General features: G+C 37.5%; 1 protein-coding gene across 3 annotated transcripts in view; it reads left to right on the forward strand.

Moving 5' to 3' along the window:
• The window catches only part of fam120b (family with sequence similarity 120 member B), a 38,465-nt gene that overhangs the window by 1,126 nt on the left and 15,156 nt on the right, over positions 1-22,183 (forward strand). For 2 of the 3 annotated variants that reach the window (XM_058796316.1, XM_058796317.1), the window contains exons 2-10: positions 514-1,559; positions 1,866-2,046; positions 3,680-3,781; positions 5,807-5,979; positions 6,306-6,398; positions 15,798-16,004; positions 16,979-17,087; positions 19,262-19,372; positions 19,501-19,549. In XM_058796316.1, coding sequence (XP_058652299.1) covers positions 552-1,559; positions 1,866-2,046; positions 3,680-3,781; positions 5,807-5,979; positions 6,306-6,398; positions 15,798-16,004; positions 16,979-17,087; positions 19,262-19,372; positions 19,501-19,549 — 2,033 coding nt within the window. In that variant the 5' untranslated portion in view covers positions 514-551. Of the gene's footprint in view, positions 1-513; positions 1,560-1,865; positions 2,047-3,679; positions 3,782-5,806; positions 5,980-6,305; positions 6,399-15,797; positions 16,005-16,978; positions 17,088-19,261; positions 19,424-19,500; positions 19,550-22,183 lie in introns of all 3 variants that reach the window. The other variant, XR_009273982.1, reaches the window with a different exon arrangement.

Consider the following 22,183-nt stretch of genomic DNA (forward strand, 5'->3'; position numbering starts at 1 on the left):
ATCTGTCAATGCGGTATGAAAATTACTTTAATGAGTACGTAATATTTCCATATACTATTGTTTGTGAGCAGAACTAAACTTATTTTTTCATAAAATGAAAGTAATGGAGATCTGTTGGAAGTTGTATTTTCAAATTTTCAAGTGTGGCTATTACAATACATTTATATTTAGAGACCATATTGACGTATTGTGTTCCATTCAGTTAATTCCTTAAATTGTCTTTACTTCGTCTTAAAAAGGTCTTTAAAAAAAAAATCCTGAGTAAAATTAGGGACATAGTTGTGAAACCTAACAAAAGAGTTTTTTTTGCAAGAATGTAGCAATGTTTTTTTTTTTTTAAATATTCAGTTGTATATTTTCTCAAGATTTTTATATTTCTAAAGTTTAATGTGTATTTTAAGTTGTATCCTTTATTGAGTTGACAGGTGCATTGAGATTTTACAATGTCATAATTTTGATAAAGAGAAAATTGTGCATTATCAATCATGTATGCACTTTTATGTTTCGTTTTAGGTGCATGAACTTGCGGATGAGCTTTCACTCGGCTTAAGATGGGTGTGAAGGGCTTACAGTACTTCATGGAGACATGCTGCGCAGACACTTGTGTGCCAGTGGACCTGAAACAGATGGCAGTCGATCATGTCAAAGCCCATCCGGACAGAACCGCCACAGTAGTAGTGGATGGAATGGCCTGTTTAAGATACTGGTATCGCTGTCCAGCTTGGGTCCATGGCGGTCAGTGGCAAGAGTACATGCATATCCTTCAAGAGTTTGTGGATGAGTTCACGGCGGCAGGCATACGCTTAGTCTTTTTCTTCGACGGAACGGTCGAGGATCAAAAGCGGGCAGAGTGGGTGAAGAGGCGCCTGAGAGTCAACCAAGACATCGCGAGAATATTTCAGCACATTAAGACTCACGGTCAGCAGCCGAACAGCAGAGACCTTTTCTGCCTTCCCTCCGGACTCGCAACCTTCTCCATGTTTGCCCTCAAATGCATCGGCCAGGAAACACGGTGCTCTGTTCGCGAAGGAGATTATGAGATTTCCGACTACGCTTTGTCTCACAACTGCATGGGCATCCTTGGTCAAGATACAGACTTTGTTATCTACAACACGGTTCCATACCTGTCCATCAGTAAACTCAGATTAAACAACATGACAACAGTGCTGTTCTCCAGAGAGCGGTTATGCCAAGTTTTGAAGCTTCATATGACTGACCTTCCTCTCTTGGCCTGTCTGTTGGGTAATGACGTCGTGTCTGAACAGCAAATCCAGCGTCTCCGCAACAGTGCTTTGGCGTTATTTAGAAAGAAACACGGGCAGGTTCAGGGAGACAAGGTCTACGCTGTTGCAGACTTCATTAACGTTCATCATCCCAGCACTGGGGCAACATTTGGTCTTTCCTCACTTTCGTTAGTTGAAGAAGAGAAAGAAGCTTTAGAAAAAGGCATACGCATATATTTACTTCCAGGCCAAACGTCCCCTTGGTTAGAAAGCAGCCGTCTCGTACCTGAGTCCGTGTGTTTGATGGGCAAGTATGTACCGGGTGACATATTACAGGTAAAAAGAAAAAATGCACAGTGGGGTCCAAACGTTTGAGGACACATTGGAAATATGGGATTTAAAAAAGTAATTTAAACATGCAATTAAACAAAGTTTTAGCATTTTGAATTGCATGCTATAAATTAAAGGCATAACGTTTAGAAGTTTTCATGCTGGTAATTTGTACTTCTAAAAATGATTAATAAAATGATAGAAACATTTTAGCACAGACTTTTGGACCCTACTGTATTTAACAAAAGCAACAGGCCTACCAGAAGTAACATGCCTTTGTTTGCTCTCTTACTAAGTGTTTCCATGTTTCAGGCAGCGCTAGAAAAGCACACACGGGCCGAGTGTTTCCTGGTCTATAATGTGTTATATGATGGAGTCGTGGCGTGCAGTAACACTTTGGAAGATGAGGATGAGGTGGAGTTACCACCGCAGGCCATCTTATATCTGCTTGTCCGAGAACGAATCTACGGCCTTTTACTGCCAGTGCAGCCAGGTGCGTTTGTTTCTGTATTTACTTAGAATTTATGGAAAATACACTACCGGTCAAAAGTTTTTGAACAGTAAGATTTTTAAAGAAGTCTCTTCTGCTCACCAAGCCTGCATTTATTTGATCCGAAGTACAGAACAAAACAGATAAATGCTGATCTTTGGATCTTTCTATTCATCAAAGAATCCTGAAAAAAAAAAAAACTGTTAATAAATATTGATAATAATAATAATAAATGTTTTTTGAGCAGCAAAATATTAGAATGATTTCCGAAGGATCATGTGACTGGCATAATGATGCTAAAAATTCAGCTTTGAAATCACAGGAATAAATTACATTTTAAAATATATTCAAATAGAAAACAGTTATTTTAAAAAGTAAAAAATATTTCAAAATTTTACTGTTTTTGCTGTACTTTGGTTCAAATAAATGCAGGCTTGGTGAGCAGAAGAGACTTTTTTTAAAAAACATTAAAAATCTTACTGTTCAAAAATTTTTGACTGGTAGTGTATATTGTTTTATAATGCTTTTCTGTTATGTTGTAAATTGTATGCAACTGTGAGGAAACCAGCTAAATGAAGGAATTTTATTTTCAATAACATCATTGGTACCATCATTTAAGTACATTATTATTAACAAAGTAGTCCGCAAAAAACCATTACAAATAGTTTCCAGCAGTGTTTGTTGTTTTTATTAACTAAAATTGTTAATTGAAATAAAGTTCAAATAAAACATAAAGATTAGATGAAAGTTTTAGTTTTTTTGGTTAGATTTTCATGGAAATTAGAAATCCTGCCTTAAGTTGAAATTCTAAAATTACTTCAACTTAAAAAAGAGGAGTTAATTTAATAATACTAAAAAAAGGCAAATAATACAGTAAAAAAAATAAAAGCTAATTCAAAATATTAATAAATACTATTATGGTATACAGTATATACTACTAAAATAACACTGATTCCCTCGGTCTTGGAAAAATATGAGGAAATATATTATAAAACTTTGTTTTCTGAGCTTGTCGTAATTAGTAAAACCTTTAAAAGTCATGGAAATTTCCATGCTCAATAAAAATTTACTAATTATGTTCGACTACTAAATATTTAATTGGCTTGAAATTGCTTAAGAATTATGCATTTTTTTTAAATAATTTTTTATTGGTCAAAAGATGTAGTTAGATGTATTTTTGTCAAGTGCATTTTTGAAGAAATCTAGGCTGCAAGACTATAAAGTGATCTTTGAATAAAATTATTATATTAATTTAAATATTATTTGTATTTTTCCTTAACATAGGCGTTCTGTTGAGGTATAGAAATATAGGTTGTCCTCTTACTGTGCTGTTAACAAAAAATAAATCTCCATTGCTCAGTAGTATTCTGGGAATTGTCTTGTTTCTGTCCAATATTTGTGGTGTGGGCAAATATGTGGTGAACGTGCTGTTGAAAAGAAGGGCCAGACCGAAGGGGACAAAACATATCAGATTTCAAACAGTCGAGACTACACTGTAATTTTGGAAAGGCTCTGTCAGTCAAATTATTTCATAACATACAATCCTATTGCACAAATGCCCTTTCTGTGCCACTTTTAAGGGATTTTTTTTTGCATTGTTGCTCTCAGTTTATATTAACTTCTCTCTTTTTTATAGATTGTTCTGGTCAGACTGTGTCAGTCAAAGAATGGTTCGTCTTTCCAGGAAATCCACTTAAGGAGCCAACCAGAGTCACTCCAAAACCCCTTAATAATCTAAGTATGTAATTGAGTAGTTATGTTCTACATATTTGCTCGTCGTAATGAAGCACCTCACTTGGAGTTTCACATGTGCTAAGCATTACACACTATCTCACTTGATGCTGCCAAAGGCTGGAATACACTACACAACTTTTGTACAGGTTTTTTTTGCCCTGACTTTCAGTCTGGATGAGTGTACTCTAGTTGAGTATGTCAAAGCCAGTCTGCAGTTTGTGGCCAGTCAGAGTTGACAGATTTCACAGAAAATCATGTAGTATTTGAAGGGCACAGACTGTATTTTTTTAGCTTCATATAATGATTCCATTCAGTCAGAGGATTTCAAACATATTTGATATTTAGAGCCATTTTTAAAGCACATATTGTTTTGATTTGTCGTGCATCTCCTAACTATGAGGCACACGTTTTTTTGCGTAAGTTTGTTGTGTTTGGAACAATATAAAAGTCTGGTAGTGTGTGATCCTCAGCCGTTTAGTGTAAGATGCCCAGTTGTTTTTCTCTGTAACCATTCACAAAATCGGTAAGTGTATGATGCCTGTTTTAGCATCTGTTTTTATTTTAAAAGTGATGTAGTGTATTGCAGCCTTAAGTAATCCTCTGATAATCTCAAGAAATCTGTTCTGTTGTTAGTGTACATAATTCTCTTTGTTTGCTCTTTTGTATTTCCTTGAATCAGTGATTGCACTGTGATAAAAAGAAAAAGGCCATATAGTTTGATCAGTGCATTTTGCTGCATTGCATATTTCATCACTGCATTACAGAAAATCCAGTATGAGAATATTAAGGGATTTTGAAATGTATTTCTGAGCCTGCAAAAGACAGAGAAGCGAATATAAAGTTTTCTAGTTATTCTCAGCTAATATTTCATTAGCTAGATTTGTGAGTGCAATCTCCATAAATGTTTTGTTTTTTTAAACCATTATTGAATAACCACAAATTATTGTAAAAATAGCCTTTTATTATAACTGTTCAGTTATCCAATCTTTAAAGAGATAGTTCACCCAAAAATGAAAATTCACCCTTAATTGTATTCACCCTCAGGCCATTGAGGGGTAGGTGACTTTCTTCTTGAGTAGAACAGTAAAGAAGATTTTTAGCTGAAACCATGCTCCTTGGTGATTCGTAAAATGCAAGTCAGCGGCTACCTGTCTTTTGAGAAAAAAAATAAATTAGCAAGGAACACAAAATTAATACCCATGGCTCCTGATGATATATCGATGTCTTAAGATGCGAAGCGTTTGATCTGTGCAAGAAACTGAACATTATTTACATAATTACCTGTAATTCATAGCCTCAGACAACGGGGAAATCTGATTATTTTCCGTGAACTGATACTTTTGGACAGTTGATTTCAATGAACTGCTTCAATTCTAATGAAACGTGGATGTTTTGATGTCTAAAGCATATAAAGTGCATACATTTGTCTTTCTAAGCTCACCTTACAATGAGAAACCAAAAAAAGAAAATTAATTTCACCCCTTCATTCAAGTGAATTTAGTTCACCCAAAAATGAAGATTCTGTCATTAATTACTCACCCTCATGTCGTTCTAAACCCGTAAGACCTTCGTTTATATTGGGAACACAAATTAAGATATTTTTGATGCATCCCGTGATCTCTCTGACCCTCCATAGACAGCAATGGTCTTAACATGATCAAGGTCCAGAAACGTAGCAAGGAGATCGGTAAAATAATCCATGTGACTTTTTCTTTGCGCACAAAAAGTATTCTCGTAGCTTCGTAAAATTATGGTTGAACCACTGAAGTCACATGGATTATTTTACCGATCTCCTTGCTACGTTTCTGAGCCTTGATCGTGTTAATTACATTGCTGTCTATGGAGGGTCGGAGAGCTCTCGGAATGCATCAAAAATATCTTAATTTGTGTTCTGAAGATGAACGAAGGTCTTACAGGTTTGGAACGACATGAGGGTGAGTAATTAATGACAGAATTGTCATTTTTGGGTGAACTATCCCTTTAACTTACTCTCATACAAGTTGAATTTGTGGTTTTCGTTGATCAACAGAAGGGCCTCCTGATCTGATGGCTCTGTGGTTTAGGACGGACCCAGAGGTGAAAGCAGTCCAAACATCAACACTCCTGGATATCTTTGACCTGTATGAGTTTACTGAAGAGCTGAAATGCTTTGACAGCCCTTTGATTGCTGTGATTTGTCTTGTAACCTACATTGCCATTCAGGTGTGTTTAACTTTTCATCGTTGATGCCACGGACCACTGAGGTTTTCACTTGAATATAAACAAATGGCTTTGTTCAGGTCCATTTGCACCACGTATGCTCTGTTAGCCTTTATTTATTAATGATGTGGCCTCATTACATTTCAAAAGAGTTTCAGTGGTGTCTCTTCAACATTGTTTATAGTGTGTAGTCCTTATCAGACAACTCACATACCCTTGCATTGTGTACAGATGTGTGTGGTGTGGTGCTTGATGCTTGTTGTGTATACATGAGTGTGATTTTCACAGCTTGCATGTAGAATAAAAACACCGTTTGCTCCTGGATCTAGGCGAGACAGCTTTCCCTGGAAGACGTAGATGCATATCTAAGCCAAGCTGTTTGTGTCAGACTCAAATCCTTCAGAGAAATGCAACAGCTCAGGGTGAGTCATTTGCGCCGCCTCTGCCTTTCTGAAAGTATTGTTTGTACACTCGCATGCTCACCCGTTTTAACTGGGCTTGGTTTGGAGTCTTCTAGAAAACTACTGTGGTGATGTGTGTTATTTTGTAACATACCTAAAAAAAAAAAAAAAAAAAAAGGCAGTTTTTGCAGTTGGTTCGATTGCTAGGTCCAAACCTGAGTTTGACTCCACCCTATTGTCGTGCACTCACGTTTCCATTTACATGACATTTATTCGTTTAGCAGACACTTTTGTCCAAAGCGCCTTAGAAATTAGGAATACAACACAAAGTGACTCTTAAAGACAGGGTTACGATTAGCTGTCCTACCACCAATGTTCGCACAGACATGATTTGTCATCAGGGAGTTCCGTTACACTATTGCAGACCGAGCAAGAATAGAAGGCGTTATTATTGTAATATCATGCACTTTGTACTGTAATGTTTTCTCACTGGTGAGTTCTCAATGCCGTCTCTCATTGTGTCGCTGGTTAACCTCTGGTTTGCCTGAGCACGTTCATGTGTTTTGGAGGAGGTGTGGCTTTGGAGAGTGATTTGCAGGGAGGGTGAGATCTTACGCAGTGCTAGCCTCTCCGAAATTGCCTATCCTACCTTTAATGAGGCAGTGAAGGTGCAGTCATATTTACTGTTGTTCAGCAAATTTTCGAAATCGGAATAGGAATCAATGTGATTGGGAATTTCACGCTAGGCTGAAATTTGACATTGACCAACAGAAACCTGACTTCTTTTGTGAGCTGGGCTTCACTCGCCACTCGCCTTTGGCTATGAATGTTTCTGGCCTGTGAAATTTCATCAAAATTTTGCTAATGTTGACTTCACCTTGTCATGAGAAGTGCTAACAATAGACCTTAGTCAGGGTAGCCCCATATTTAACTTCTGACTGGAATGAAAATAAGGTTGTGAGGGATAGAAATTATGTGCATTCAGTGGATTGTACTATTGTTTAACAACATACCAGTTGTTCAGTTGATGAAACATCTTTTTGGGGAAAAAAATTAAATAAAATGCTAGATGAAAACTCAAATTCTAGTTTTGAAAGTTGTGAGATTAAATCAATAAATAAATAAATAAAAGTCATTGTCAGCGGGATAAAGTGCTCATGGAAGAGATGTGTTTTTAGCCGTTTCTTGAAAATTGTGAGAGATTCAGCTTTTCAGATTGGGAAATCATTCCACCAGTAAGAAACAGTGGATGTAGTAGTTCACCTGAAAATGAAAATTGTTTATTATTTATTTGTTTCCTATTCACTAAATTAACATTATATGCCATTAAGTTTCATTGTATGGACAAAAAAAAAATTCTGTAACACTTCAAAATATCTTTTATGTTCTATAGAAGAAAGTCTGTCATACAGGTTGAGAACAACATAAGGGTTTCAACATTAAGCCATGGTTTTTTGTGAACCTTCAAGTGTTGTTGACCGCATAGATCACATTAGTTACGACTTAACGCGATAGTGCACCCAAAAATTACAAATTTGTCATCATTTACTCATCCTCATGCTGTTCCAAACCTGTATGACTTTGGTTAATCTTCTAAATAAATAATATTTTTTATGAAACCTGAGAGGTTTCTGTTGGTCCATTAAAAGACCATGCAACCAAAACTTAGAAGACCCAAAAGGCATAAAGGAATGCACAGGCTTTTGTTTTGATGTGCTTCATGTATGTTAATATTTAAATAAAAGATAAATATTAATAATAATAATAAATAAATATGTTCATCAACTATAACGATCATATCTCTTCAAAAGGTCATTATGACTCTTTTTGGATCTTCTAAGGTTTGATGGAATTGACTTTCAGTGTTGGAACAAAATATGAGGGTAAGTAAATGATGACACTACAACTCCATGTTTGGGTAAACTATCCATTTAAAATAGCTACAGTAGTTGATAAACACTGTCAAATCAGCACAACAATATGGAGATGCAACAAATGGAGGCCTTTTACTTGAGAGATGCATCAGATTCTTTTGCTATTTGGAAAAAAGAGACTGGAGGGCTAATTTCTGGTTGCTTTGCGACATTCCTCTCAAAAACTACTCTAATTGTGGTCTGAACCTGAGAGCGATGCTCTGGTGACAGGCTCCGCGTCGTCCCCGCCGGCGACCACAGGGCTATTTCAGCTCCCACCCTAATTTAAGCTTCCAATGCGTGCTATTTCAGACACGGCCGCCAAGGGCGGTCTGTGGTTTCGCAGTGCTTGGATTGAGAGCCCTCCCCACAGCACAGATAATGGATGATAGAGGGACAAATTAGAGCCTCTTGGGAGATATCCAGCAAGCCGCCTCCTAATTTACAGATCCTCCTGTGTCTACGGCTGTCCTTTTTGCGTCTGGTGTGAATCCCTCCAGTCTGTTGTTTTCAGATGCTGATGCATATCTCGCCCTTGACTGGTGAAACGCCAAGCTGTTGACAATACAAATCAACTGTTAAGTTGTATTTACATTTTTACAGATTATATGTTTATTTACTTTTGCAAATGCGGTCCAAGCAAAGAATTTCAATCACTCAGGTAGACAATGACTGACTCTGTATCTTTTATGCTTTGTAAAGGCTGTTTATTGTGCACTTAGCCGTAGTATTTATTTATATATGATCCCACGTGTTTATGTTTTGGCACAAGTGAAGTGATGTGGCTGGGTTTATGTTGTGCACAGTATGTTGGGAGATGAATGATAGCGTTGAGGGATTGTGTGTTTAGAGGGCGCGCACGGCAACAGGTGTTGGGTTGCTCGCTGACCCAGACGCGTGTGTGCTCAAGGCGCGGTGGCGACAGCCTGCCGCTGGCCAGATGAAAGTGTGTAAAGCTCTCCTGCCTCCCATGTGCCACGGGGTGGCGGGAGCACCTGTTACACGCGCCATTGTTGTCTCCCATCGGGAGTTACACTGTCACATCTGCCTGAAATGTGAAAAGGGATGGGGTGGGGGTGTATTAGGAGGCTGTAAGAACCAGACAGATGGCAGGAGAGTCTCCAGGGGCTGCCTGATTACCCCCCTCTAATCTGCTTCCCCCTGTGTTGCTTTGTCATAGTAAGGGAATGTAAATGCAAGCTAAGGATGCCACTACACAGCATCTGTAAGGGATGAATTTAACGATTCCAGTTCAAACATTCGAACATTCTCTTAGTACTTTTGAGGAACAACCCATATATATATTTATATATATATATATATATATATATATATATATATATATATATATATATATATATATGTGTGCGTGTGTGTATATATATACGTGTATATATATATATATGTATATATATGTATATATGTGTGTATATATTATTTTTGTTTGAAAGAAATTAATACTTTTATTCACCAAGAATGTACAAGAGTTACAAGAGATTATTTTAAGGTTATATTTATGAGCTTTTATGCATTTAATGAACAGTAAAGTAAAGAGCAGAACCCGAACACGGGTTGCCGTGAGCACAGTTGCGCTATGTGTCGACGCACTAACCACGAGGTTATTGGCACCGACACAAGAGATTTTTAATTCAAATAAATGCTGTTGTTTTTAACTTTATATTCTTCGAAGAATCTTGACAAAATGTATCATTGTTTCCATAAAAATATTAATCAGCACAACTGTTTTCAACATTGATTGATTATAAGAAGACATGATTCTTGAACAGCAAATCAGTAAAGGCTGACGACTGGAGTAATGCTTGCTGAAAATTCTGCTTTTCCATTAGGAATAAATTACATTTCATTAAAAAAGGCAACTGTAGTTTTAGCATGTTATAATATTTCACAATATTACTGTTTATATTGTATTTTTGATTAAATAAATAGCCTTGGTGAGATTATATATTATTTATAATTGCAAACATTTAAACGTTAGTGAATGTACATAGTAATATATCTCTCTCTCTCTCTCTCTCGATATATACAGGTGCTGGTCATATAATTAGAATATCATCAAAAAGTTGATTTATTTCGCTAATTCCATTCAAAAAGTGAAACTTGTATATTATATTCATTCATTACACACAGACTGATATATTTCTTTTAATTTTGATGATTAGAGCTTACAGCTCATGAAAGTCAAAAATCAGTATCTCAAAATATTAGAATATTTACATTTGAGTTTGAATAAATGACCATCCCTACAGTATAAATTCTGGGCATCTCTTGTTCTTTGAAACCACAATAATGGGAAAGACTGCTGACTTGGCAATGATCCAGAAGACGAACATTGACGCCCTCCACAAAGAGGGTAAATCACAGAAGGTCATTACTGAAAGGTGTGGCTGTTTACAGAGTGCTGTATCAAAGCATATTAAATGCAAAGTCGACTGGAAGGAAGAATTTGGGTAGGAAAAGGTGCACAAGCAACAGGGATGACCGCAAGCTTGAGAATACAGTCAAGCAAAGCTGATTCAAACACTTGTGAGAGCTTCACAAGGAGAGAACTGAAGCTGGAGTCAGTGCATCAAGAGTCACCACGCTCAGACGTCTTCAGGAAAAGGGCTACCAAGCCATTTCTGAACCAGAGACAACGTCAGAAGCATCTTAACTGGGCTGTGGAGAAAAAGAACTGGACTGTTGCTCAGTGGTCCAAAGTCCTCTTTTCAGATGAAAGTAAATTTTACATTTCATTTGGAAATCAAGGTCCCAGAGTCTGAAGGAAGAGTGGAGAGGCACAGAATCCATGTTGCTTGAAGTCCAGTGTGAAGTTTGCACAGTCAGTGATGATTTGGGCTGCCATGTCATCTGCTGGTGTTGGTCCACTGTGTTTTCTGATGTCCACAGTCAACGCAGCCATCTACCAGGAAATTTTAGAGCACTTCATGCTTCCTTCTGTTGACAAGCTTTATGGAGATGCTGATTTCATTTTCCAGCAGGACTTGGCACCTGCCCACACTGCCAAAGGTACCAAAAGCTGGTTCAATGACCATAGTGTTACTGTGCTTGATTGGCCAGCAAACTTGCCTGACCTGATCCCCATAGAGAATCTATGGGGTATTGTCAAGAGGAAGATGAGAGACACCAGACCCAACAATGCAGATGAGCTGAAGGCCACTATCAGAGCAACCTGGGCTCTCATAACACCTGAGCAGTGCCACAGACTGATCGACTCCATGCCACGCCGCATTGCTGCAGTAATTCAGGCAAAAGGAGCCCCTACTAAGTATTGAGTGCTGTACATGCTCATACTTTTCATTTTCATACTTTTCAGTTGGCCAAGATTTCTAAAAATCCTTTCTTTGTATTGGTCTTAAGTAATATTCTAATATTTTGAGATACTGATTTTTGACTTTCATGAGCTGTAAGCTCTAATCATCAAAATTAAAAGAAATAAACATCTGAAATATATCAGTCTGTGTGTAATGAATGAATATAATATACAAGTTTCACTTGTATATTATAAATACAATAAACTTTTTGATGATATTCTAATTATATGACCAGCACCTGTATATATATATATATATATATATATTACACAAAGATAACCCAAATGTAAAATGCAGCTTTGAAATCATGATTTCATTTATTAAGGGAAAAAGCTGTCCAAACCTGCTTGGCCCTACGTGAAAAAGTAATTGCCCCTAAATCTACTAACTGGTTGTGCCACCCTTGCAATCAAGCGTTTGCGATAACTGGCAATGAGTCATTCACATCACTGTGGAGGAATTTTGGTCCACTCTTTTTTGCAGAATTGTTTTAATTCAGCCACATTGGAGGGTTTTCGAGGATGAATGGACTGTTTAAGGTCATGCCACAGCATCTCAATTGGATTTAAGTCAGGACTTTGATTTGGCCACTCCAAAACCTTAATTTTGTTTTTCTTGAGCCATTCAGAGGTAGACTTTCTGGTGTGTTTGGGATCATTGTCCTGCTGCATAACCCAAGTGCACTTGAGCTTGAGGTCACAAACTGATGGCCGGACATTCTCCTTCAGGATTTTTTGATAGAGTGCAGAATTCATGGTTCCATCAATTATGACAAGTCATCCAGGTCCTGAAGCTGCAAAGCAGCCCCAGACCATCACACTACCACCACCATGTTTGACTGTTGGTATGATGTTCTTTTTATGAAATCCTATGTTGGTTTTATGCCAGATGTAACGGGACACACACCTTCCAAAAAGTTCAACTTTTGTCTCATCAGTCCACAGAATATTTGCCCAAAAGTCTTGGGGATAAGATATTTTTTGGCAAATGTTCTTTTTGGTCAGCAGTGGCTTTTGCCTTGGAACTCTCTCATGGATGCCGTTTTTGCGCAGTCTCTTTCTTATTGTTGAATCATGAACACTGACCTTAATTGAGGCAAGTGAGGCCTGCAGTTCTTTAGATGTTGTTCTGGGTTCTTTTATGACCTCCTGGATGAGTCGTCATTGCACTCTTGGAGTAATTTTGGTAGGCCGGCCACTCCTGGGAAGGTTCACCACTGTTCCAAGTTTTCTCCATTTGTGGATAATGGCTCTGACCATGGTTCGCTGGAGTCCCAAACCCTTAGAAATGGCTTTATAACCCTTTCCAGACTGATACATGTCAACTATTTTGTTTCTCATCTGTTCTTGAATTTCTTTAGATCGCGGCATGATGTGTTGCTCTTTAAACATGCTTCATTTTGTTAAGTGAATTATTGATTCAACAGGTCTGGCGGTAATCAGGCTTGGGTGTGGCTAGTGAAATTTAACTCAGCTTTCTAAAATAATGTGGTTAATCACAATTGTTTCATGATTTAACAGGAGGGGGCAATTAATTTTTCATGTAGGGCCAGGTAGGTTTTGGCAGCTTTTTTCCCTTAATAAATGAAATCATCATTTAAAAACTGCATTTTGTATTTACTTGCATTATCTTTGTGTAATATTAAAATTTATTTGATGTTCTGAATCTTTTAAGTGTTACAAATATGCAAAAAAATGTAAAAACAAAAAAAACAGGAAGGGGGCAAAAACCTTTTCACGGCACTGTATATATTATAACAGTACTGAGTGAGTGAGTGAGTGAGTGAGTGAGTCATAGATCAATTCAAACTGATAATGTATGAATTTGAGACTGATTTGTGAGAACCAGTTCTATTCAGAGACAGATGCTTTCTTATTTTTCAAAAGCACTGAAGGCAAATCATTTTCATGGCATTCAGTTCCATTACTGGTTCCTTCCTACAAATACTGTACATGGTGCGACTCACACTGTAGTCCAACTCGTAAACCTGCTCCAGCTCTCACTGACTCATAAAGGAGTTAAAAAGATGAACAAATCACTGTTTTGAGTAATTCAAAACAAGTCACTCATTCGCTGAATTAGAATCAGAACCAGAATCATTCAATTCCATACAATTGCAAACCTAACTATAACAAATCCTTTGCATTGTGCTTTAGAATCCGGTAACGGTGCATGAATCACTAGTACAAGCGTATAAATACAGTGACCTGAACCAAATAATTCAGTTCCAGTATTTTTTAAAAAACAGAATCTGTTCTTGATTCCCAACCCTTTAACGGCACAAGACTGGTTTCAGACACAGCCCACAATGTTTATTTAGTAAATGAAAAATTGAAAGTTCATTGAAATACCACACAAGACTCGTCTTGTCATGCGTGAATGTTTACAGTAGTAACATTGAGCAGATGTGCATTAAGGTATGGCACAGGTGCAGAGCCTCATCACAAGGCTGTAGTTTGCCATTAATGTTGAAGCTGCGTGTCCTCAGGGGGTCCAGCGGTCCTTCAGGCATCTGGCTGGAGCAGCTCTCATTGTTCACTGTTGAAATGCTTGCAGAGCAGCTGCTGTTCTGGTTTGTTGTCCCACTCTATACCTTTACAGCAGCAGGGTGGCATCAGCATTGTCCCGAGGCCTATTGACTTCCACGCTGAGCAATTAGCGGCTTTAAAGGTGCTAAGACTTTTACGTGTCTTTTTAAGTGGTTTAATCAAAGCCGGTCTACTTCATCCCGCTCTCTAAACCTTATGCATAACAGTGAATGTGATTAAATGCTCTCATTTCACTGAAGAGGCATGGTTACGAAGAGGAAGTCAGGCCTGTGTAAACAGCGTAATATTTCAAACGGCGGCCTGGCTCTCAATCTGTGCGCCTGGAAGGCGCGGGCAGTGGGCTGCTGCTGTCACTTCGGCTTTATCTCCAGCCTCCCTTTTGTTTGCTTTAGTCTAAGCTGTGTTTGAGAGCAGAGCAGGTGGCAGGCCAATTTTACGTTTTGATGTCACGGAAGCTAATCAGTCCGTCTCTTATCTCCTGTGCGTGGGGGTGGGGGACCAGGTGACCAGCGGACAGTTTGGTGGTTGTGGGTGGGGCTTTGTAAACATCCCCTTATCCGCGCAGCCACTTCAGGTGAGCTCTATGGGGTCACACCCTGCCTCCCTGCAGCCTGAGTTGAAATACACAATGGGTATTGACAATATGATGAATTTGAAACCAAGCAACTGTAAAAATGGTGTGGTTTAAAGGAACAGTTTGATCACAAGAAACATTCTGTAATCATTAACTTGTGTCATTTCCAAACTGTATGACTTACTTTCATCTGTAGAACACAAAAGGAAGAGTTTAGCAGAATGTCCCAGCTGCTCTTTTCCATACAAAACCAGAGATGGCTGGTGAACACTGTCAGAAAAAAAGCTCCATAAATGTGATCCATTAATATGAATATTTAATGAATTTAGATTTTATATTTTGTATGCTGAAAATTAGTTTATTTAAATTGTGGCAAATTTGACTTAGTTACGAGAAGTGTGCCTACCACTATTGTTTGATATGTCAATCTTGCCATCAAATATGTGAACGTGAAATACATTTGTGAGCTGCAATGCAGGTTTTTACCAAATACATTTTGGTTTCATTCTCACACAAATGTATCACATTACTTCAGAAGACCTGGAATATAGTTTTTTTTTTTTATGGTGCGAGAACATTTGTGAAATTTCGCAGGTATAAAATGTTCCATTGCCAATAAGTGTAGCGATGCATGAAGCACCGCTCAGAAGTCACTTTCAAACCAAGCAGATTTCTATTGGTCAACACAACAAATTTGCATGACCAATATGGCCCTTATTGGCCCTTAATTTTCTCATACAAAGATATTGCATGACTTTGAATGACATTAAATATAGTTTTTAGCAAAATTTGTGTCAATAGTTTAGCAATCCATTAAGCACCACTCGCACAGAAGTCATTTTCAAACTAAGAAACTTCCTGCTTGTCAACACAGTTAATTTCCTTGACCAAGTGAAATCTGCTTGGGGAACTTTTTCACCCGCACGCGAAACTCCATACTGTACAGATTCCAAGTGAAATGGCTGGATTTTGACTGAACACACCTTTGCAAACTACTGTGTTTTCATAAGTTTTTTTTTCTTATGTGATTCTTTATTCCCTCCCCCATGTAGACCCCTGTTGTGGACCCTAGGGCCGTCCAGCTCGGTTCTCTCTTTGTGCGGGGTCTGACCTACCTCATCGCAGCCAACAGTGCTTGTGGTTTCCCTTTCCCAATGGGTGAGCTCATGCCGTGGAAGACCTTTGACGGCCTGCTCTTCCATTCAAAGTATCTGCAAGCCCACTCAGGCTGTCCGAAAGAGGAGCTTCTTGAAGGAAATGTAAGAACAGGAAAATGCTGTTGACCTTGTTTATACTTGGTATTAACATCCGTCTTGGATGATCCAGTCACAAATGGTTGGTTGAGACAGATACTTCAATTTTGTTCTCACCGCAATGTGACTTTTTGAAGCCACATATAACCGGCCAAACAGAGCCTTTGTTTTAGCAAAATGTTTGATTGACAGTTTAGTGGGAGTGGTCTTTTACTGTTGTCTGGGATGCATCATAATGGATTGGTATTTGTACTACAAATGCAGTGCATTTCTGACTATCTTTGACTGTGGTTTGAACAGTTCACAAAATGTTTTAGCTCCACTTGTGATCGGATCACCAGAGAACCTAGCATGATCCTTTTTAAATAAAAATATATGTTGTGTCATGATGAACTATGCAGCTCTACCGAAGCCTATTAACATGCTAAATGAAAATCAGGTCATAGTATGGGCCACACATATTTTGTTTACTGGATTTGTTTACATGTCTTTGGTTTACTGGAAAACAGTTACAGAATCTCTTTTGTTTTTGATTGCTGTAAGGTTTTTTCCGGAGCAAAGGGACCAAAACATCTAAATAATTTTTTTTAACCCGCACATATAAACATGGGTTCATAATTATAAATGCAGTCAGGAACTAACTCAGACTGTGCATAGTCACCTCTCGTCTTCACGGAGGTCTCCGTGCTGTAAGTCACTATGACCTCTTTTGTATTTATAATGGCCCCAAAAATACTTGGAACACATAATAATGTCTGAATACATCAAACCAAATGCACATCTGCATTCAAATGTCTTTTCTCTCTTCTTTTTTTAAATAAATGCCATTAGATATGACATTCATACATTTTTAAGAGTGTCCTTTCAGGATGACTGTATGGATTTGGTCATTTATAGATGCACATACTGGATTGGGATTTTGAATATGTCATTGTATATGCATTATGCGTTTAATATCTGTTTTGTCTGTTGTCTTTTAGTCCTCTTGGATGTCTTTGTTCATGTCTGTCAGAGAGCTGGTGCTGGAAGCCTGCAGGAGGCGCGGCGTCTCCATCCACAGCCGACCGCGTAGACTACAACACAGAGATGGTGCAGATCACTTTAAATTTGCTTATCCCTTTCATATACAGCACTTTACTTCATATGAATGATTTTTTTGTATAGTAAATTGTAATGGAGCTGGGAGTAGTTTGACCAGAATTATTTAATAAACAAACAGTCAAGGGCTGTTTCATTCGAAGAAATGTTTGAATTCTTTGGACATCTATGGAGCTTTTTGCAAGCACAGATTCCTTGTTGACCTGGTTGTGACTCAAAGAAATGGAATGCATGCTGAGATGTCCAGGTTACGTGCAGATAAACAATAGCCAGCAGTCTTCATAACACCCTCCAGCTGGTCCGTGATAGTGGAACCACTCTGTTTGGCACACTATTTTAGATCGAGGGGATGCTTTGTCATAACAAGAATAATTCTGGGTTACTTTTTATAGGTTGCAATCTATATTAAGTAACATAACAAGACAACAAAATTATAACGTGGTGGCTGTTACAAACTCCTTGAGCCCCTTTTGCTTTTTACCGCCATCCAGAGTTTTGTGGTTCTGTCCTAAGATTAAAAGAGACCTTATGGTGAAATTGTCTCCATCTGTTTTCCCTCTTGATGTCGACCAGCTCATGAACTGCTCATGTTGTGTCTTAGAGGCAAATAGGCTGCTTTTTGTCATCAGATATTTTAGTCCGATTATGGTAGAGTGGCCCAGTGCCTGTGCTTTGAATCTCAAGATTTGTCCTGTTAGATTGATGTTCTTTTGTTTATAGTTGTTTTTGGTCGTCTGGAATTCCAGCTAGTTTATTTTGTCATATGCTGTTCTTAGAGCATCTGTTGTGCACAACATGTTTTCTAACTTCAAAACAATCTGAATACTTGACTGTGGGATTTTGTAAGAAATGCTCGTTAGCCCTTTCAAAACATGGTATGGAACTCCTAAAAAATTTTCTTTTTTTTTCTTCAGTGAAAGGATGTGCCAAAATTTGAACCCTGTTTAAATTGTGATTTTGTATTTTATTAATAAGAAAAATAATTAAATTATACATATTTATATATACAATGAAAAATACTTCTAAATCATTTATTAATCTTAGTTAATGTTGATTCCAACATTTACTAATAAATTAATAAAATCATCTAGTAATGTTATTTAATGGATCTGAGCAGTTGTATTTTTATTAACTAACATTAACTAAGATGAATAAATACTGTAACGATGTATTGCTCATTGTAAGTTAATGTTAGTTAATGCATTAAATATAGTTAACAAATGGAACCTTATTGTAAAGTGCTACCTAAAATGTTTTAAATAAAAAATTAAAGTATATGCTACAATGGTAACTAGGTAGTTTGAGGCCAGAATATTTAGTTATTATAAATATAATAATAATGAAATTAAAGATATTGGTATGAATTTTTATTATTTTTTTTATAATAACTTGCGGAAGTTGAATGGCTCCAGGTTGATAATATCTTTTGCTCTTCATTATAAAATGTTAGGGTTTTTTTGCAAAGAGAAAAATCATTTAGTAACAGGGTTGACTTAAAAAAGTTCGAAGCAAATAAATATTTTAGGTCATTAGAATAGTCATATGCCATTATTACTTTAATATTTATCATTTTAATTGCTAACTATAATTTCACAAACTATGAGGTGGGATCATTTTAGGAGGGGATTCAGACATTTGATGTGTGTTATCTAGCTAACTATCTAGTATTTCTTGCAACAATAAAACATGGCATTTATGCCTCTAATGCTTAAAAAAGAAGTAGTGGAACTCCAAACTCTAAAGAGTGAAAATTTTAAAAAGAAATAAAATCCTGTCATCGCTCAATTGCTCTGAAAACCAAAACGCGACAGTTTGTCTTTCTTTTCTCATTTCTGTTTTGCTTCCTAAACTTTGCCTCTTTTCCCTGAAGTTAATTCACCCCATTATTTCTCTGTCACTAAAAGGATTGTTTTGAATCTCAGATGGTCTAAAGTGTCAATTGCAAGAGGCTGTTGGGGGTAGATGTATAAAAAAAAGTCTGGTTGTAATTTATGTGCGTTTGAGGCAGTAATCATTGCTTCAGTCTTTTGGGGACGTGGTGGTGAAGTTCAGGCTTCAGAATTGTACGTTTTATGTTTCCAGTGATGCTCCACTGCAAATACTAATTGTGAGAGAATCAAACCTCCAATTAAAACTGTATTTAAATGCTTCTTTTATTGTCATAGCGAGACCCGTGGAGGCTGATGATCTGCATCGAGAAAGAGGACACCAGCTCCATCACAGCACACGGCAGGAGTTCAGACAGCAGCCCAGAGCTTCTGCACACTACCAGCACGGTATACCACAGTACACAAGACAAACGCTGGCATAAACAAAGATCAAAGCTTGTATGGTTTGTTTGATATTTTATATTTTGTCCATTTGCAGTTTTCAAGCTGTAATAAAAGCATAACTTCTTCCATAGGTTATAGACCAAGACATCCAAAGAGAGGAAGCTATCACCTCGCACCACGGTGAGCTCTGTGCTTTCAACATAATCCAATATTTACCAGTGTAAACCTGTGAAAACAGATTATGATGTTGGCTTGACAAAGCTCTCAACTCTTAACCCAAGACCAAAAATTGCGATTCTTATTCCTCCTAGAGTTTTTAGGCTTCATCCATCTATACAGTGCAGTGAAAAGGTTTTTGCCCCCTTCCTGTTTTTTTTGTTTTTTTTGCATATTTGTCACACTTAAAAGATTCAGATCATCAAAAAAAGAATAATAATATTACACAAAGATAATGCAAGTAAATACAAAATGCAGTTTTTAAATGATTTTTTATTAAAGTTTTTATTAAAGGAAAAAAGCTGTCCAAACCTACCTGGCCCTACGTGATAAATTAATTGCCCCCTCCTTTTAAATCATGAAACAATTGTGATTAACCACATTATTTTAGAAAGCTGAGTTAAATTTCACTAGCCAAACCCAGGCCTGATTACTGCCAGACCTGTTGAATCAAGAATTCACTTAAACAGAACCTGTCTGACAAAGTGAAGCATGCTTAAAGAGCAACACATCATGCCGCGATCTAAAGAAATTCAAGAACAGATGAGAAACAAAATAGTTGACATGTATCAGTCTGGAAAGGGTTATAAAGCCATTTCTAAGGGTTTGGGACTCTAGCGAACTACAGTCATAGTCAATATCCACAAATGGAGAAAACTTGTAACTTTGGTGAACCTTCCCAAAATTACTCCAAGAGCGCAACGACAACTCATCCAGGAGGTCATGAAAGAACCCAGAACAACATCTAAAGAACTGCAGGCCTCACTTGCCTCAATTAAGGTCAGTGTTCATGATTTAACGATAAGAAAGAGACTGGGCAAAAACGGCATCCATGGGAGAGTTCCAAGGCAAAAGCCACTGCTGACCAAAAAGAACACAAAGGTTAGTCTCACATTTGCCAAAAAATATCTTGATTATCCCCAAGACTTTTAGGCAAATACTCTGTGGACCGATGAGACAAAAGTTGAACTTTTTGGAAGGTGTGTGTCCTGTTACATCTGGCATAAAACCAACATAGGATTTCATAAAAAGAACATCATACCAACAGTCAAACATGGTGGACCATCGTGTGATGGTCTAGGGCTGCTTTGCAGCTTCAGGACCTGGATGACTTGCCATAATTGATGGAACCATGAATTCTGCACTCTATCAAAAAATCCTGAAGGAGAATGTTTGGCTATCAGTTTGTAACCTCAAGATCAAGTGCACTTGGGTTATGCAGCAGGACAATGATCCCAAACACAGCAGCAAGTCTATCTCTGAATGGCTCAAGAAAAACAAAATTAAGGTTTTGGAGTGGCCAAATCAAAGTCCTGACTTAAATCCAATTGAGATGCTGTGGCATGACCTTAAACAGTCCATTCATGCTCGAAAACCCTCCAATGTGGCTGAATTAAAACAATTCTGCAAAGAAGAGTGGGACAAAATTCCTCCACAGTGATGTGAAAGACTCATTGGCAGTTATCGCAAACGCTTGATTGCAGTTGTTGCTGCAAAGGGTGGCACAACCAGTTAGTAGATTTAGGGGCAATTACTTTTTCACGTAGGGCCAGGCAGGTTTGGACAGCTTTTTTCCCTTAATAAATTAAATCATTATTTCAAAACTGCATTTTGTATTTACTCAGGTTATCTTTGTATAATATTAAAATATCTTTGATGATCTGAATCATTCAAGTGTGACATATGCAAAAAATGAAAGAAAGAAAAAAGGAAGGGGGTAAAAACATTTTCACACCACTATAATTTTGATACAGACCTACAAAGTGTAGCACACTTTTTTTCTCACTTCGCTGTTTGTATCTGTATTGTGGGTTATTCTATCTATCTATATATCTGTCTGTCTGTCTATCTGTCCATCTGTCTGTCTGACTCTGTCTGTCTGTCTCTATTTATCTGTGTGTGTGTGTGTGTGTGTGTCTGTCTATTTGTCTGTTTCTATCTATCTATCTATCTATCTATCTATCTATCTATCTATCTATCTATCTATCTATCTATCTATATATCTGTCTCTCTGTCTGTCTCTGTCTATCTGTCTGTCTGTCTGTCTGTCTGTCTGTTTGTCAATTCAATTCAATTCAATTCAATATTGCTTTATTGTCATGACTGTAAAAAAACAATATTGCCAAAGCTTGAAATATATGTGGAGAAATATAATAACAATGAGATCAAAATAATAGAATAAAAACATTATAACAATATAAACTTAAATAAACAGTGTAACAAATAAGAACTTATTCGGTGAACATTTCATACCACAGTGTTTAACATATAAACACACAAGGCTGAGGGTCACTTTGGTAGACAGTAGGGAAACACACTGAGGTCAGACACAATACACACATTATGTACATTCACCTGCTGTCTCTCAGGCTGTGGCACGTCCACACGTATCTCGCAGCCAGTGCTGCTGTCTGTCCCTCTCCTAGTATTATCTTTATTTGTTCTGTTTCACTAATGGCTGTAAAGTTCTTTATTAAGTTGGTGAGTTTGTTGAAGTAGAGGTTTCTTATGGATATGTATTTATGACAGTGAAGGAGGAAGTGCGTCTCTTGTCTCGATCTCTTGGATTTTCTTGGTACTCCTCACCAGGGCATCACC

Source organism: Onychostoma macrolepis, chromosome 13 (assembly GCF_012432095.1).
Source record: "Onychostoma macrolepis isolate SWU-2019 chromosome 13, ASM1243209v1, whole genome shotgun sequence".
Taxonomy (NCBI): domain Eukaryota; kingdom Metazoa; phylum Chordata; class Actinopteri; order Cypriniformes; family Cyprinidae; genus Onychostoma; species Onychostoma macrolepis.